Raw genomic sequence first — 16,987 nt, 5'->3', positions numbered from 1 at the left:
GTGATCCTCCGGGTTCAAGAATCAAGGGCGGACCTCGGGAAAGACCTTTCGGGAGGGGCTAGTGTACAAAACAAAAGTATACACTATGTAAATAAACACTTTAAAAACTTCATATTGCAATGCATACCTAACGCGTTGTGATGCATTACAAATGAAAAAAAATAATGTTTAAATTTAAAAATTGTACAAACTAAAGTCAACGATATTTGACAGGTTTCAAAACACATCAGAGGCTATCTTCCCAACGCTGCTTATAGTTGAGTTTTTGAAACCAGTTTTGGATTAAAAAAAAAAAAACAGCACACCCAAAATAGCAAGGCACAAGCAACATTAGTGATTGATATGTTCCCGTTGTAAGTAAAAAAAAAAAAAAAAAACTCAAAATGTGGATCATCAAAGGTCAAGCCAATTAACATGACCTCAGATTCCCGTGGTCTTGTTTTTCTAGGGCCATTCGTGAAACGAGCAAACTTTATTTCTAAGAACGAAAAAAAAATCACGGAATAATGAATGATCAAATATTTTCCCTGCCCACCGCACAACGGCGCCACCAGCTCGACGAGGCGATTACAATGCCATCTCGTGTCGGGCAGTCCTACTAACTTTAATTCTTTCTTTAATAATTTTTTTTTCTTGTGACTTGGCGACTTCTATAAGTATTATATACTAGCTTTTACCCGCGGCTTCACTCGCATTGAAGCCATGAAATAAGTATCAGAGATCATTACAATAGAAATGAATCAACAAAATATATTTCTCTGTAACAAAAATTAATAATTTTGAATTCTGAATTTTGACCGTCGATAATACAGGTGCAACGGTATTACAGTACTCAGGGTTGGAACTTCATAACTGGAATGCTAGATAGCGTTAAAGAAGCTAGATTTTGATTTTTTATCTTTCGCAAAAAAAAAAATTTTTCAATAAAAAGTATCCTATGTTACTTCTAATACCTCCAAGAAAATGTGTACAAAATTTCATGATGATCAGTAAAGCAGTTTTCGCGTGAAAGCGTAACAAACCAACTTATATTCACATTTATAATATTAGTACGGATATTCAATGGTAACAGTACAGTATGTGTTTTTTTTTTTGCTTTATGGTCGTTCTAAGTGTGTGTGTGAGTGTTTTTTTTTTTTTTTTTAAGTTATGGTGGTTTTAAGAAGTAACGTGCAGATCCATAGAGTACGGTCGGGGTGGCGTTGGGTGTCGCCTTTGAATATATATACTGTATAGAAGTCGCGAGTGGATAGGATTTACTCTACGTTTTTCAGGAGCGCATGATGAGCAGCTTAGGAACTTCACCGCTGCAGTGCGCTGCCGTAACGAGCTGTATCGTCTTAGGTTGTTTTTTGCACGTTAGAGCGCAGCACTGTCGCCCGCTGTCACTCCCCGCACCCCTCATCCATCATTCACTGCAGCTCAAGGTCGTTCAACGGGAGTTTGCGCGTCACAAAACTGTAGGGATGAAAGGTGGGGGTAGAGGGTGGGTGGAGGACAACGCATGTTTGAGGGAGGGTGGGGAAGGAGTGTTTGAAAAGTTCGACATTTTGTCCGCTAGGGACCACCACAAGTCGATGTCCTAGAGATGGTGGCGATTGCGGCGGTGAACTAACCAACTACCTCAAACCGTATTAGCTTTGAATATATATACTGTATAGAAGACGCGAGTGGATAGGATTTACTCTACGTTTTTCAGAAGCGTATGATGAGCAGCTTGGGAACTTCACCGCTGCAGTGCGCTGCCGTAACGCCCTGTATCGTCTTAGTTGTTATTTACTCGTTAGAGCGCAGCACTGTCGCCCGCTGTCATTCCCCGCACCCCCCATCCATCATTCACTGCAGCTCGAGGTCGTTCAACAGGAGGGGGAAGGGGTGTTTGAAGAGTTCGACACTTGTCCGCTAGGGACCACCACAAGTCAATGCCCTAGAGATGGTGGCGATTGCGGCGGTGAATTAACCAACTACCTCAAACCGTATTAGAAATTTAAACCTGGGCTGGCGACTTCTATACAGTATATATATTCAAAGGTATTAGAAATTTTAGCCTGTGCTGGCGACTTCTATACAGTATATATATTCAAAGGTATTAGAAATTTTAGCCTGGGCTGGCGACTTCTATACAGTATATTATATTCAAAGGTGTCGCGCACTCACCCTTCTCATACTTGGTCCTGAGCGCCACCAGACTGGACACGATCCTGGCCCTGTGAGCGGAGTTCTTCACGCCCAGGTCCTTGATGTCCGCCTCGGAGAAGGACAGCAAGTCCTGCGAACAAGGAAGAAGACACATACATGAGTAAACGGTCCACTACACAGTATTTTTTTTTTAAATGGAAGAGAAATATTCCATGTAAAGTTACAGATACATGTAATTTTTTTTTTTACATTTACACGAAAAAAAACAACTGTTATACGTCAAAACAAGTGTCCGCAATTGTACCGGGTTGGGATTCTTACCCGCCCATGTATGCTTTGTGTTATCACAGTAGTGCCTCCCACAGTTTAAGATATTTGTATTAACTGAGCACATTAATAAGAATAATAAAAACAAAATAAAGTTCAATTATTGAATTTTTGATTAAGTTTTCAAATGGTTTTAAAAATATGCTTGAAATAAATATCAATTAAAATATTAAAATATGCGCTAATTTTCGTCAGAAATGCTCATTATCTCGAAAAACGTATTTCATACTTGCAAAAATTACCACAGCCACATGAAGTAAAAATGTCAATATCTTTCTTTAAATTATTTCTTAGCAAATGGTTTCCAAAAAAATCTTTGTAAAAAAATTTGAATTTGAATTTATGTTTACGTTTACGCAATGTCACTATTATAATTTTTTTTTAAGTATTGAGGTGAAATTTCTTTACAGCCGGTAGGTAAGTCCGGAGGCAATGATGTCGCTAGAGAGTCAGGGGTGTATCTGTGTTAGTGCGGCGGGATGATAAGTGCGACGCCCGCTGGTGTTCCTACAGCGGTATCGCCTCTAAGCGCGAGACTGTGGACTGGCGCCGTCTTCTCGTCGTGCATGGGGCAGCTGTGGCGAACATGGCGGAGAAATGAAGATAAAGGTTTAATGCAAGGAACCTTGGGTGCTTTCGAGAATCTGCCAAAAAAAAAACCTGAAAAAACGCCTTTCGGCCATTTTTACTCTTCAGAAAACACAGTTTAAACAGAGGTGCCCCCCCCCCTCCCAAAACACTATGACTCACCCCCCTAAACTAATGATGCGTCCCCTCCCCCCCAACCGAAATTTTTTATGCCATTTTCTCAATGATTTACTCAATTATTTTATAATATTATACTTTTTTAGTATTATATTTTATCACATTTTGCATTGATTTAAACTGATTTTCTAATAATAATTTTGGTCATATCAGGTAATATTTCCATCCTGAACCGACAGATGCCAAACTCCTTTTGTTGAGGAAAGTGCGGGGTTGCAAATTTGATTTACAAGATCCCTTTCAATTATCAAAGCACCAGAAACGTATTTTAGCATTAGAAGCTATAATTATGTAAATAATATATACATTTTTCTCTTCTTTTAAACACCCCCCCCCCCCCCTGAAATTTTAATGACGCAGTCTGCGTCATTACCCCCCCCCCCCCTTTGTAAGCACCCCTGGTTTAAAAACTAAATAATTAAACAGAACTACTCATCCACCCTCAGCGTATTCTTTGCTTTCCGTGAACAGTTTCCAAATCGCGGTTTTTTTTCTTTTTCTGAAGCTCCGCACATCCTATGTGTGCCCGGGGTAGTCCGGAAAAGAAGTGGTAGGGGGCGGGGGGCCTTAATTACCGAGATACGCAGCCACGTGGTCCGAAGAGCGCGTTAAATAAACACGCACTCCCCCGGATGACTCACTGCGCCCCGCACGCATGCGCGCGCAAACAAAACAAAACAAAAAAACTAGCTATCGTAAGCAGCCGCCCGCTGTGGGACGGACACTGGCGCGCGCTATCAGCGGGAGCGCGTTAGGAATGCCACATCCGCGGCGCAGCGGACAGCCGTACTTTCACACACTCCCGATCAGCACTGGGTGGAAGGGCGCCCATGCCCGGGAAGCCCATGATGTACATTCTGTATTGCTCAGACCCGAACAAGCCCGAATATCTACCTTCGGCAAACGTCGGCATTAAAATGATTTGACAGTAGTTTTAATGTAGCTATACTAACCTAACATAACCAACCATCCACAATTTTGTAAAGTAATAAACAAAAAAACTGACGAGGGCAAGAAGTGGTTCCCCCCTCCACGCCGGTAGTCGGGGAAAGTAAAAAAAAAAGTAGAGCAGCCAGGTGTTTTTCTTTCAAAGAAAGTGATTTAAAAGACGGTATTACGTAGAAGTGGTTCAACACTTAAATATTTTTATATAGCGTTGTTTACATATGGCTACTTACAAATCGCCATTCGTCTACCCAAATATTAAAAATAATCCATACCTCCAGGTCTAGCTTCCCCCCCCCCCCAAAAAAAAAAAAAACTACCAAACTATTATAAAGGCACCATTGAACACGGTGGCAAATCATTTTTACGGGAACACCTCCCCATTAGTTAAGGTGTTATTATTATTCGGGCAACTGACTCGGGGTCAATGAATACTAGGTTTCCATCGGCTCGGGCCTGAAGTGTCCCCTAGAGTAATGATTATGTAGACCAATTCGACTGTCTTTTATCATTGCGCTAATTTTGTCGACAGAAGTGTAGAAATCGAGGACTGTCAGCAATGACACGTAAGATTCGCTTACGGTTACTTCAACATTCGTTTATGTTAAAATTATTAAATGTGAATATGTGCTTAGTCGCGGTACATGTTTTAACGTACCTACTAGTGACTAAATATATCAAGCACTGCGTTTAAAATAAGATACTCGATATATTCATCCAACAATAGGCCAAGATAAAATTTGCCAATAAATTTGACGTTGAATTACCCCCCCCCCCCCCTATTATATTAGCCTCGAATGGATACTGAAATGCGACTGTAAATAAAGTTATAAATGTAAAGATATATACACTGTCGGCATTTAAAAAAAATACATTAAAAATGGGTACAATAATAGTTGTGAAATATTAGAAAATCACCATTACTTTAATTTTATATTTGATTGTAGTATTTTTCTTTAATCTGTTTAGGGGTTAAGGTTATGTTAATAGCTTTTAAATCGCGGGAGAAGATATTTTTAGATACCGAAAATTAACTTGTTCTAATTTTATAAAAATTATTCCATTTTAGTACTGAACTAACTTGGGCTGTGCTCGCTGGCCAGCGGTGCAAGACGCAAACAAATGACGATCGAAAAGTTACGAACGAAAAATTTGCAAAAAGGCAAAACACAAATTACAAAACGCTAAACTAATCGGAACACGTGCTGCGTCACTTTCTTCCCTACATTTTATATATTTAAATTATTCAGCAACTATTTATATTAAGGCGAAAAAAACTAGGCAATCTTAATTACACATTTTTCACTTAAAAACATTAATATGATGAAGCATCAGATTACATACAGTATAAATATTACCAAAAAAAAATCCGTTGGTTCGTAAACCATCAATGTTATGTAAAAAAAAAAGATATATATTTAACTTCTTAGTCACGAATATTGTTTAAAGATGAAATACGGGCGAAAAAAAAAATATCGCCCATACTGCTATATGTCAAATACTTTTAAATAGCACAAAAAAAATCATTGGTTATACTGTTTTAACGACATTAATTAGTAATTTTTCTCACAAGAATAAAAAAACTTTGTAATAATTTGTTAATTAAGACTTAATAATAATTTTAAAGAAAAAATATGTATTTAGATTTTAAATGAATTCTTTCTCTGAGTATTTTTCAATGTTAATATATTGTTGACGTAATTAACAGTAGCTGCATCAGTGCGGTGTAGAGTATAAGACACACACGACAAACGAACTCACCTCGACTCCGTCGAACTTGTCGAAGTTGGCGGCATACTGCGCCAGCTCCAAGATGTTCAGCCACTGGCGCACGTCCAGATGCGGGCGCTGCGCCAGAGGCATCTTGCGGCGCGACAAGGTACTAAGTGAAGGGAACCGGAAGCTCCACGCGATACCTGTGAACCAGAGCGGACAACATCCGCGTTAGCGTTCCGCCGGTAACCCGACTGGCGCGGCACAATCAAGGGCGATGTTCAACTCACGAATTTATACGTGGCAGACTAATAAAAATAAATTCTGTTTTTTATCAATCAGAAGTGAACAAGTATTTGAAACATTACCGAGTACTAAAAAACAGCTGTGTGAATAAAGACAAAAAATAATAATTGTCAAGCAGTATATGATTGTACAACCACATGTTAATAAACATCCTTAACACATATTATTTCTATTATTCAATTTATTTAACAGGGGCACATTTATATGTAACTATTTAAAAATTATTTCTACACACGATGAATTAAAAAATAGTCATAACCGAGGATTTAAATTATTCTAATCTTCACTAAAAGTTTGCTAAAAAATTTTTTTCTGCCTTTTAAGTTATAATAATAATAATAATAATAATACATATTCCATTTTATAATGCTAACGTTTTTCTCCTACACATATGCAATAAAATTACTTTAATGTGACTACTATGGTTGTTGCTCTAATATATAATTTTTTTTTCTTTTTATATGTATATATGTTTGTAATAATAATATAAGAATAAGTACACCCACAAATATACAATTTTTTCCATTAAAATTAATTTACAACTGCAAATTATTATTTTATTTATTTGCTCAAAACAGGGACACACAAACACACACACACAGTCGCTAGCAGACTGACGGCTGCAGTGTAGTTGCATACCCTTGTTAATTCTACGGTAGTGTGTTTGTGTGTTTTTTTTTATAGTTAGTAAATATCTGAGTAAATATTCACTATACGGCGCCTTATATCACAGATGTTACAAACGTTTATCGAGAAATATCAATTGCAAGAACTCGCTCCATTTTGAAACAAGACTTTTCACTACATGCGATTTTTTGAATTTTTTGCATTCATGGTTCAGCAAGTAGAAATTTAAAACGCAGTACAAGTACCACATAAGAACAGTTAACACGGGAACGTTCTTATACACACTGAATATTTGCTAGTCGCTTACCTGTAATAACTCCAATAAATCCCAAGCATTGACAAGTCAAACTTAAATCTCGAGTTTTTTTCACTATTACCCGGGGGAAGGGGGAGGCAAACGTCATTTTTAGTTAATTGTTGCGCCATATTGGTTAGACGCCCAAAACATTGGCTGAATAGTAGTGTTTTCATTGTGGAAAAAAGTTTTAAATTACATTTTTTTCTAAAATGAAAGTTACTGTTTACAACCAAGGAAATTCTAATTAATTAATTCATACAAAAAATCATCTGACGTGATCAAGCACCATTTCCGCAGTGTTTTGGGTGGAACAACATGGCGGCGACGGGGTTTAAAAAGTGACTTCGACTACGTCACAGAATGCGGTATCCCGAGAATACCTAACTCCATGCTAGTTTTGCCGTATTGCACTACTGCTCGCAGAAGTAGTCCATTCACTCGCTGACCTGCTTCTAAACTTGGCAACGTTGGGAATCAGTTACTTTTCCACGCGCTGCAGTGTGCCCAGCCAGGGCCGGTGCAAGGTAAATTGGCGCCCTAGACGAAAAAACTTAATTTCCCCCCCCCCCCCCGGGCCGGACAACCCAAAAAGAAATTTCCTTGCCTCAAAATACATAACGTAAGCCTAAGATTTTGTCAAAAATCAAATGTAAGCAGGCTTGTGTTTTTTTTTTTTTTTTTTTTTTTTACTTATTACGAATCATAAACAGGTCACCGTGGACTTTAAATAATTACTTATATCAATATAAACATTACAAACTGTTACAAAAATCCATTTCCATCTAGTTTCAATAATCGTTAAACATATGATATGCCTACCCGGACACACACACGGTGCGCAGAGCTTCAGGGAAAAAACAACGCGATTTCAAAACTACTCAAGATATCCGAGTGTAGTCTGCTTACGAAAAACATTTAAGAGTTCGCTGAGGGCCGAAAAGTAATTTTGATTTCGGATTAAGTTTTTTTAATTGTATTTTATAAGAGTTAAAAAAGGTTAAAACGCATGTTTTCAGAGTAATTTTTAGGCGTAAAACAACCAGTACAGATTCTTGAAAGCACCTAAAGGACTTGCATTACACCTTTATCTTCATTTCTCGGCCATATAATGTTAAGGCCAACGCTGAAATTTCGCAGTATCCTGTGACGACGAGAAGACTGCGCGCCAGTTCAGAGCCTTGCGCTTGGAGCCTATACCGCGCTAGAAATACCAGAGAGCGTCGCGCTTATCGTCCCGCCTCACTAACACACATACACCCCTGACGAGGCGGGCTGTCGCATATTTCGCCGAAGCGGAAGGTGAGTGTGGGACAGTGACGAGGCGACGGGAAAACTGCAACCTAACTGCTCGACAGGATTACCAGTGCAGCGGATCACACGTCGACGCAGTCGTGATTCACGCATCCCGCCCCGGGAGAAGATAACGGAATACCACTTCCGGGAAGAAGAGCCGCACAGCAGAACAGTGATCTGGCGTCTTTCCTGACGTTGAGAAATTATGAACATCTCCACAAAAAAAAAAACTTTACAATAACCAAAATCTTGGAACAATAAACATATTACAATTTTAAACTAATTTTAAATTATTTAAACATTCTATTATGCAACTGTAGAATAATATCATTGAAATATATTTCGTTCTAAGCTTTCATTATTTAAGAGGTTTTTAAAGTGTAATTATAATTATTTTGCAGCCAAATATTTTTCACATTTTTTTTCTCAAGCCCCTATTTTATAAAAAAGACAGTTTGCATTTTTTTTTTCAACTATGCACTGTATTGAACATTTCTGTACAATCAGTAAAGACCTGCAAAATTTGCGGATTCAATGACCTCCAGGATAGACTCCAATATCCTCTACACACTCGGGCAAATGCCAACTGTTCATTGGCTGCTGACTTGTGAGTCGTCTCGACTGAGTGTCTGTGATTCGACACTTCTTTGAGCGAGGGTCTCTAATTGGCTCTCATTACTCCAGATTAACGGCGAACCAATTGCAGAAGCAGCGCTAAGGTATAATTATTTGAATTGTAGCATATCACGAAATGAAACTGCGAATTTTGCAGGTCTCTAACAATCAGGTCTCAGCAATGAAAATATTTAGCCGACAAAACGAACCCCACAGAATTCGTTCAAGTCGTTCAGATTCTATATTCCTTTCCCGTCCTCTTACGAGGAATATATAGCAACCGAAAGCAGTCATCTTTGTTTCAACAGTTTTAAGGCGATAACTATTTTCTGTCGTTTTAATTTTCTAAATTCGGCTTCGTTAAATAAACGTATGTAATTTAATGGAATGCCATTATCTAACAGAAAATGACTGCTAGAAGTAGTAGTTTTCCTTGTGAAGTCATTGGAGTTTAGTATTAAATTTTGTGAATGATTACAACTGTGACGAGACTGTCAATAGACACTACGCTACAGTGTTATCTTTGAAAATCTCCTAGTATGATCTCTGACTAAACGAAGACAGAATTTTTAATGTTAAACGAATTATTGTAGCAAAAAAACACAGTTAAAACGTCTTTCAGTTCATATTCATCCAACATTGCAATGTCATAAAGGCAACCTTACGTCCCTTGGGTGTGTGAAGGTCGCTCTTATCATTCCTCCCGGATTACACAAAAAAAAATCCCTGCTTACAAGAGAAGGTGGCGTCATATGTATTATTACAGGGTATCCACACAAGTCTGTAGAAAAATTTAACTGACTTTCCATGACCAAAATTTCAAACTTACATGAAGAATTTTAAAAATAATTTACATATTTAGCCATTTTCTGAAGGGGAAAAAAAGAAAGATAGTCCATCTTCCGAAAACCCTATAGATGTGCTAATTCAAACAGAACCTTGCATACGCCCTTTTACACTATATAACTATTCACTAAAATACCATGCGGGAAAAAAAAGTTGTGTTCTAAGTCTGAGTGATGGCATACCGGAGCATGGCATTTCCCCCACAAAGAGAAATCTCCATGACTTTTCCAGGTTTTAAAGTAAATTCCCTTATTTTCCCTTACCCAACTCCACTGCCCCGACTTGCCACAATTAGGGACCGGAAAAATTCGCGGTTTAAATGGCCTTTCGGATAGACTGCACATTCCCCTGTACGCTCGGGCAAATAACGCAAGTACATTGGCTGCTGACTTGTAAGTCGTCTCAGCTGGTTTGTCTGTGATTCGATCCTTCTTTGGTTGAGGGTTTATAATTGGTTGAGATTTGTCCAGATGAACAGTAACCTAATAGCAAAATCATCTAAAAGGTATATTTATTTGAATTTTAGCCTATCGCTGAAAGAATGGGCGAATTTTTCCGATCTCTAGCCATAACAATCCTGTACTAATGTTCTTATCACAGACCGAGCGAGGCCCGTCGTTTCGAAACAAGAACAACCTTGTTGAGATGAAGATACGGAACGGGGCTTAACGCAGTGAAATGTTTTCAATCCGATGCTTCGGGATCACGACCATTCCGGATCATAGAACGTCTGTGTAGTTTTAACGGGAATACCAGGTGTGGAAATAAGAAACGCGAAATGGAACCCGCGATAAAACGGGAAATACTGTACTGCGAACGTCTGTATAGTTTTAACGGGTTTAACAGGCGTGAAAATAAGAAATGCATGAAACAGTGCACCGAAAAGAAAAGTGGTCAGTAACTACAAAACAATGAGCGCGCCAAGAACGCCGCAGCGCATTTATGCGAACTGGCGGCCATGATCAGCATTCGGAATCAAATCCGTAAAAAAATATGAACGCGAGCGTCTTGATTAATATATGACTACATTTACTGGAATACAGCAAGCGACGGATTTCAGAATGTGCCAGAAAGAAGTATATGCCGGATTATTAAGTGTACCGGTTGTGCCAGATGATTATAAAACGTACAGGATCAGAGACTGTGCCAGATTATAGAAGGCGTCTGATTATGGAATTTGCCGGATTATACAACATGCCGGATTAAAGAAGATTTTTTTTTTGTTATATAATGCTATGTGCCACATTGCGTAGTGAGATGTATAGAATGTACCGGGATACAGTACATACAAATATGCCGAATTACATAATGTGTCGGGACTACAGAACGTGTCAGATGATGGAAAGTGCTGGACCGTAGAATGGCGGACTGGAGACAGCCTCTCGACACGGAACCGACCATGTGACGAGTAGCAAGTCAAGGTCAAGGCTCCTCTAGTCAGAGAGCCAGCGTTATCAGTGAGTTACGAGGCCTCTGTATGCCCCCACCCACCTTTTTTTTCTTCACAACAAACCTGGGATCCCCATCTGTAACGCAAGTCTAGCGACGTACAGAGCATTACAACCAACCTGAGCACTCGAAAAATGTCGGTAGTTGAACGCCAGCTCGATGATCTCTAGCAAGGGAGTAGATCTGTGGGATTCGCAGAGGGAATTGCGGCCCCATAGGTATTCACGTAAAATTACATATATCTCTATTACTACATAACAGAGTTTGCAGTAATACTGGGTTCCGGTTTAAAGCTATTTGTAAACCGTTCCAGTATTAACCCTTTATAGGTTACTGGTATATACACATTAACAAGCATCATACAACAAAATAATGTCAAATGATTAAGTATTAAGATTATATTTTCCATGGTTTCAAAAAAAATATGTTTGACTGAAAAATCAACTTAAAAATATAAAATTATGCTCCAATTTTTCGTAAGAAATACTCAGTATTTATTATCTCGAAAAAAGTATTTCATATCAGCAAAAATAACTATGTATAGCCATGTGTTGTACGAAGTTACAATATCTTCCTTGTAGTATTACAAAATATTTTTCGGTAACTGGTTTCCAAAGGAATCTTTTGTAAAATTACAGATAGTTTTTTTTTTCCTGTGTGTGTGATCTGGGCCTGTTTACGTGCCTCCACAGCAAGGAGATCTTTTAAATTAATCCGGGTCTGGAGCTACAATCCCCCCCCCCTTTCCCAATTGTACGTTCATGACATCTACGATAGACTCCACGATCCATACACTCGGGCAAATCGTCACTTGTCCGTCGTCTGCCCGAGATACCACACTTCTTTCGTTCAGGGTTTCTCCCAATGTCTCAGTCTTTCACGTAAATATTTGGGAAAATCGTAGAAGCACCCCGAGTTTAAAATTTTCGGACAGAGTTCCCACACTCTAACATGTTTTCCCTGTCTCTGGATCTATCGGGCTAAATAAAATAGGAACATACTAAAAAAAAATACAGATTATTTTCAAAACACATTTCAGCAAACGTCTTCAACATGCAAAATTGAGTATATAAAACGTTTTCCTCCACAATGAACTGTTTGAAAAATCATATTTGTAAATACTACGTAATCAGCAAATTTGTATGATCAAACTTTGAAACGAAACATTATTGATTATGATCATGCAAACGACTATGGATAGTTGATTGTGCTTTAAATTGATACACAGTTGTTTGTATACCTTATCCCTTACGTTTTTTTTATTAATGTATGTTAAAATCTGATACGGATCATTATGATTAAAATATATTCGGTTAAGACATTAAGATATAACACATGATGTAACAAAAACGGAGTTTTAATTATGTCGATTCCTTGCTTTTTGTTTCCAGGATTGAAGACATCTTTTCAAAGTCCTGAGGTCACTGTTTTACAGACTTTTCCATGTTCGCGGGAGCCTAGTTGAATTTTAGCCTCTCACAGGAAAAAAAATCCGCTAATATTATCGGTCTCTATAAAAAGGGACTGGGAAAGAATTAGCAGATTCTATGACCGGCAGGATAGACTTCATATTCCTGTGTAAACTTGAACTCATATACCAACCCGTTCATTGGCTACTAAACTGTGGGAGTCACGAGTGGGGTTGCTTACGATTAAAAACTTTTTTTTATTATTCGCAGGTTTTCTATTGGCGCCGAGAACTGCGTATGAGCTGCGGAAAAATAGAAGATGCTGCAAACATGTATAAGTAGGACCATGTATTTTTCGCGAAAAGATTTCAAAACTAGCTGAGAGTCAAAACACTGTAGCATCGTCCATGTTTCTTTATTATTACAATGTCCACTGTCAGCACACCAATCACAACCATTATGTTCGGAAGCAAACTCGTCCTGAATGGCTCGGTGGAATAAGGCAGTGGCTTCTCTCGCAGACGGCCGCCAATCACGAGGAAGAAACAGCTGGCATGGACATACCGTGTTGCAGTCTAATGGGCGTTTAGATTATTTCGCGAAAAATGCCTGTTCCTATGTATAAGTGTTTTTTTTTGCCTGCCATGAAATGGAATACGTGAATAATTCCGTGTCATGCATCAACTTTAGTGGATGCATCCTAAGATCATTTAATGTTTAAATGTGTGCTATAATGGACTAAGATTAAGATAACTTACAGTAAATGATTCAAAGCGTTCTGATTAATCACGGAATGTAATAACTTGCTGGTTCAATAACCTCCAGGATAAACCCTGCAGACCTCTATACCCGTGCGGAAAACAAGACTGCTGACTTGTAAAAAGAAAGAACTGGAAAATTAAAAAAAAAAATTGAAGATGATGAAATAAACATTGGAATCCATAACACTGTAGAGATTTTTCGCGAATATATCTGAACGCGCACTAAACTGCAATCTGATATGCCCACTCAAGCTGTTTCTTCCTTGTGATTCGCGACCGTCTGCGAGAGAAGTCGTTGCCTTGTTTGACCGAGCCACTCAGGACGCGTTTTCTTCCGCACTGAATTACTGTTATTGGTGTTGTAACTATCGACACGCACCTGAAAGAAACCCACCCAATCACGAAACACAGACGATTCTACAGTGTTTTAACTCATAACTAATCTCGGAATCTTTTCGCGAAATATGCATGGCCCTACTTATAGTAAAAAAAAAAAAAATCATTCGAGTGGGTTTCACTCATTTTACAACCTTATACTTTGGTTTGTTTAAAGTGTTCGTTGCCCGAGTGGAGGGGTCGTACGAATGTGTGGACAATTCCAGTAATATTACAACAAATATACCCAATATATATACACACATGTTTCATTACGAAGTTGCACTCGTGGAAAAAAAAATGGACGATAACATCAGACTGAGTTTTCTGTTTCATCCCGTTCGCAAAACCAATTCCCACTGGAACCATATTTATTTGGGTTCTGATACGAGGATCGCCGCGGGATATTTACCGCGGCACCATTGAATATGTATAATATAATATATAATATATGTATAATATATTCAATGGCGGCACCGACAGCCGCCGGGACAGGCGACACGTGCGGAACGCAAGACGTTCTCGCCACGTTTTGAATCACCAAACCTTCCCGGCTGGCCTCTGTCATTGTAATGCGGCAGTTATCTGGCATCCGAGCCCCGTCGCTGGGAACTCCTGTGGGCTCTTGCCGTCCCGGGAACACGGGAGAGATAAGTCGGCAGGTGGAATGACTACGTTTCTTGTGAATGTACTGCCATCCTTGAAGAAAAAAAAAATTGGCTGTCAGTAAAGTCGGTTTACGGACGATAGTTTAACGTGACAACGTCATAACAAAACATTGATGAAATGATTGCATTATTTTATGAATAAAATTGAATCATTTTTATTGAATTATAACTATTTTGTATGGATACAAAGAAGGAGTGAAATGAAATCTACAATTTAATTGATAAATTTACTTTTATTTGCACTCATTAATTCAAATATGTTTATTACTTTAACGAAGAGATTATTTTAACTATAACTTTTATACATGTTTGCTATTTAACTTCTTCCAATATGTGTTATAGGACGACGACAGGAAAAGTAGGAAACGAATGGGAGTGTTTCAATTTTAATGTGCCTCGAAAAAGTCAAATCGATGGTTGTTCCAATCGAGTGGAAGAGAGAGAGATGCGGCGCAAGCGTAACGGGACAATGTGCGTAACGGGACACTTTTTCGTGCGTGCAGCCGGCGTTCATAGATTTATTAGACGTTGTCACGTCAAAAATAAATAGAAAACGTGACTTCATTATGCTGAAGGTACAAAAAAAAAATTATACGAAAGCTTGATACTATCTGTATCGGCTACATTATTTAAATCGGGGCAACCCGTAAGTCTAAGATGCATAAAAAAATTCGTTGTAAATAAGCTGTTATTGAAAAATTTGGACGACTAATTACCATTATACAATCCTTTAAATTATGTGAGATAAGCCTTTTGTTTTCTGAGAGGGGGGAGGGTATGGGGGGCAATAATAAGTAAATGGTTGCAGTTCGAAGATACCCCGTTGGCATTTTTTTAACGTATGTAGTAAAAATCGCCTTTGGATTTGTTTAATGCTACAATTTTTTTTTTTTAACTGTATGCTTTCTATTTCAACTGAAGAACATTTTTCTTGTCCTGAAAAAAAAGAAGCGTATTTCAAAGAACTCTAACGCGCAATTTCGTGCTATAAACTGTTGGAGATTACAGTAAATTTAAGGATTTATCAACGAAGATTTTTTCTTTGCGTACCTCAAAACTTGCTGAAGGTTTTTTTTTTCTTTTGTCGAGTTCATGGACAAAGAAGGTAAAATTTCTCGTAAATTTAAGAAAATATCAGTAAACGAAGATTCATGGATAAATTGTAACGGGCATTCTTTGTAAATTCAAGGAGAACGTTTACAACAGTGTAAGATAATTCCAGTTGCTTGACGAAGATGGTAGATATATATATTTTTTCTTCGTATTAAATGCTGACCACGCAAATCTGTGTGACCGTTACTACGGACTAATTTCGCGCCCAACAGATAAGATCCATGCCAGGAGCAACTTCGTGGCTCATTTAAATTGAGCAATAAACTCGCGCGGCCTGGTTATGCAGTTTACGGTGCCATCGGGTTTTCTTGATTTGCATGCTCGCGCGAACTGCGTCTCAGGAAAACAAACTCGTCTGCGCGTTATCTCGATCGCCAACTAGCTGCAAGCTTGCTACGAAGCAACGGAAAACGACGGCTGGAAGCTTCGTTAGAACATTAGCATAATGTAACTTTTAAAGATCGCGTATAGTGATACGTACCTACGTGACATTCAACAGCATGGCTAACAAAAAGCTTGTGGTTGGTTCCGCGTTAAAATTAACTCATTATCAAACTCCTGTTCCATTTAGAATTCCACAACGCGTTGCATACTTCCGTCATAAATGGTGTTTTAACACTGTTAGGGGCCTTGAGACTTGTATCCATGCGCCGATCTCGTTTGGGACCAAGGCTGGCAGGACTATTATTGGCATTTGTTTCGTGATGTAAGTCTCGGTAAGCAACTATGGTCGTTGAGATTACCGCAGACAATAGGTACGTGAGTACGAACACAACATTTTTTTTCGTACAAAATACGACTAATGTTAAGTTGTGACGTTATGTACCGTAAAATTTGATTGTGAACACGCATTCCGGGTGGTAGCCTACTTATCGCAACGGGGATACGTTATAAGTTTGTATACAGCGAATAAAAAGTTGAGCGGTAATTTAATTGGAATAGGTATGCTTAAGTGCAAAAATTTAATTGCACGATTTTCTTTGGAATTTGTTGATAAATCTCATAGTTAACTTATGCACGACGAGAAGAATGCGTGTCAGTAGTCCACAGCCTAGCGTCTAGAGGCGATACCGTGCTAGAAGCACCAGTGAGCGTCACACAGAACCATAACTGTCATTCGCTTCTTTTACATTGTCCTTCAGAGCACTATTTTCTAACACTTAAAATCATATACATAGTTTTTTTCATCATATATGTTACGAGAGAGAGTATAGTTAAGTGTGTGTACATATGTGTACATGACCGCGGTGTTCGCAACCAAAAAAAAAAAATGTTTTTAATCACAGCAGTGCATTGTCTGGCCGAAGTTTACTGCTATAATAAAAAAAAATTTCAAAT

At 38.5% G+C, this 16,987-nt stretch overlaps 1 protein-coding gene across 1 annotated transcript in view; it reads right to left on the bottom strand.

Annotated features, from left to right (window-relative positions):
- LOC134537600 (breast cancer anti-estrogen resistance protein 3 homolog) overlaps positions 1-16,987 on the bottom strand; it is a 177,637-nt gene that overhangs the window by 74,479 nt on the left and 86,171 nt on the right. The window contains exons 3-4 of the mRNA XM_063378196.1: positions 5,938-6,092; positions 2,158-2,269 (exon numbers count right to left, since the gene is read on the bottom strand). Of these exons, the coding sequence (XP_063234266.1) occupies positions 2,158-2,269; positions 5,938-6,092 (267 nt within the window). The remainder of the gene's footprint in view (positions 1-2,157; positions 2,270-5,937; positions 6,093-16,987) is intronic.

Source organism: Bacillus rossius, chromosome 12, assembly GCF_032445375.1.
Source record: "Bacillus rossius redtenbacheri isolate Brsri chromosome 12, Brsri_v3, whole genome shotgun sequence".
Taxonomy (NCBI): Eukaryota; Metazoa; Arthropoda; class Insecta; order Phasmatodea; family Bacillidae; genus Bacillus; species Bacillus rossius.
This window is presented reverse-complemented; position numbering and strand designations above follow the sequence as displayed.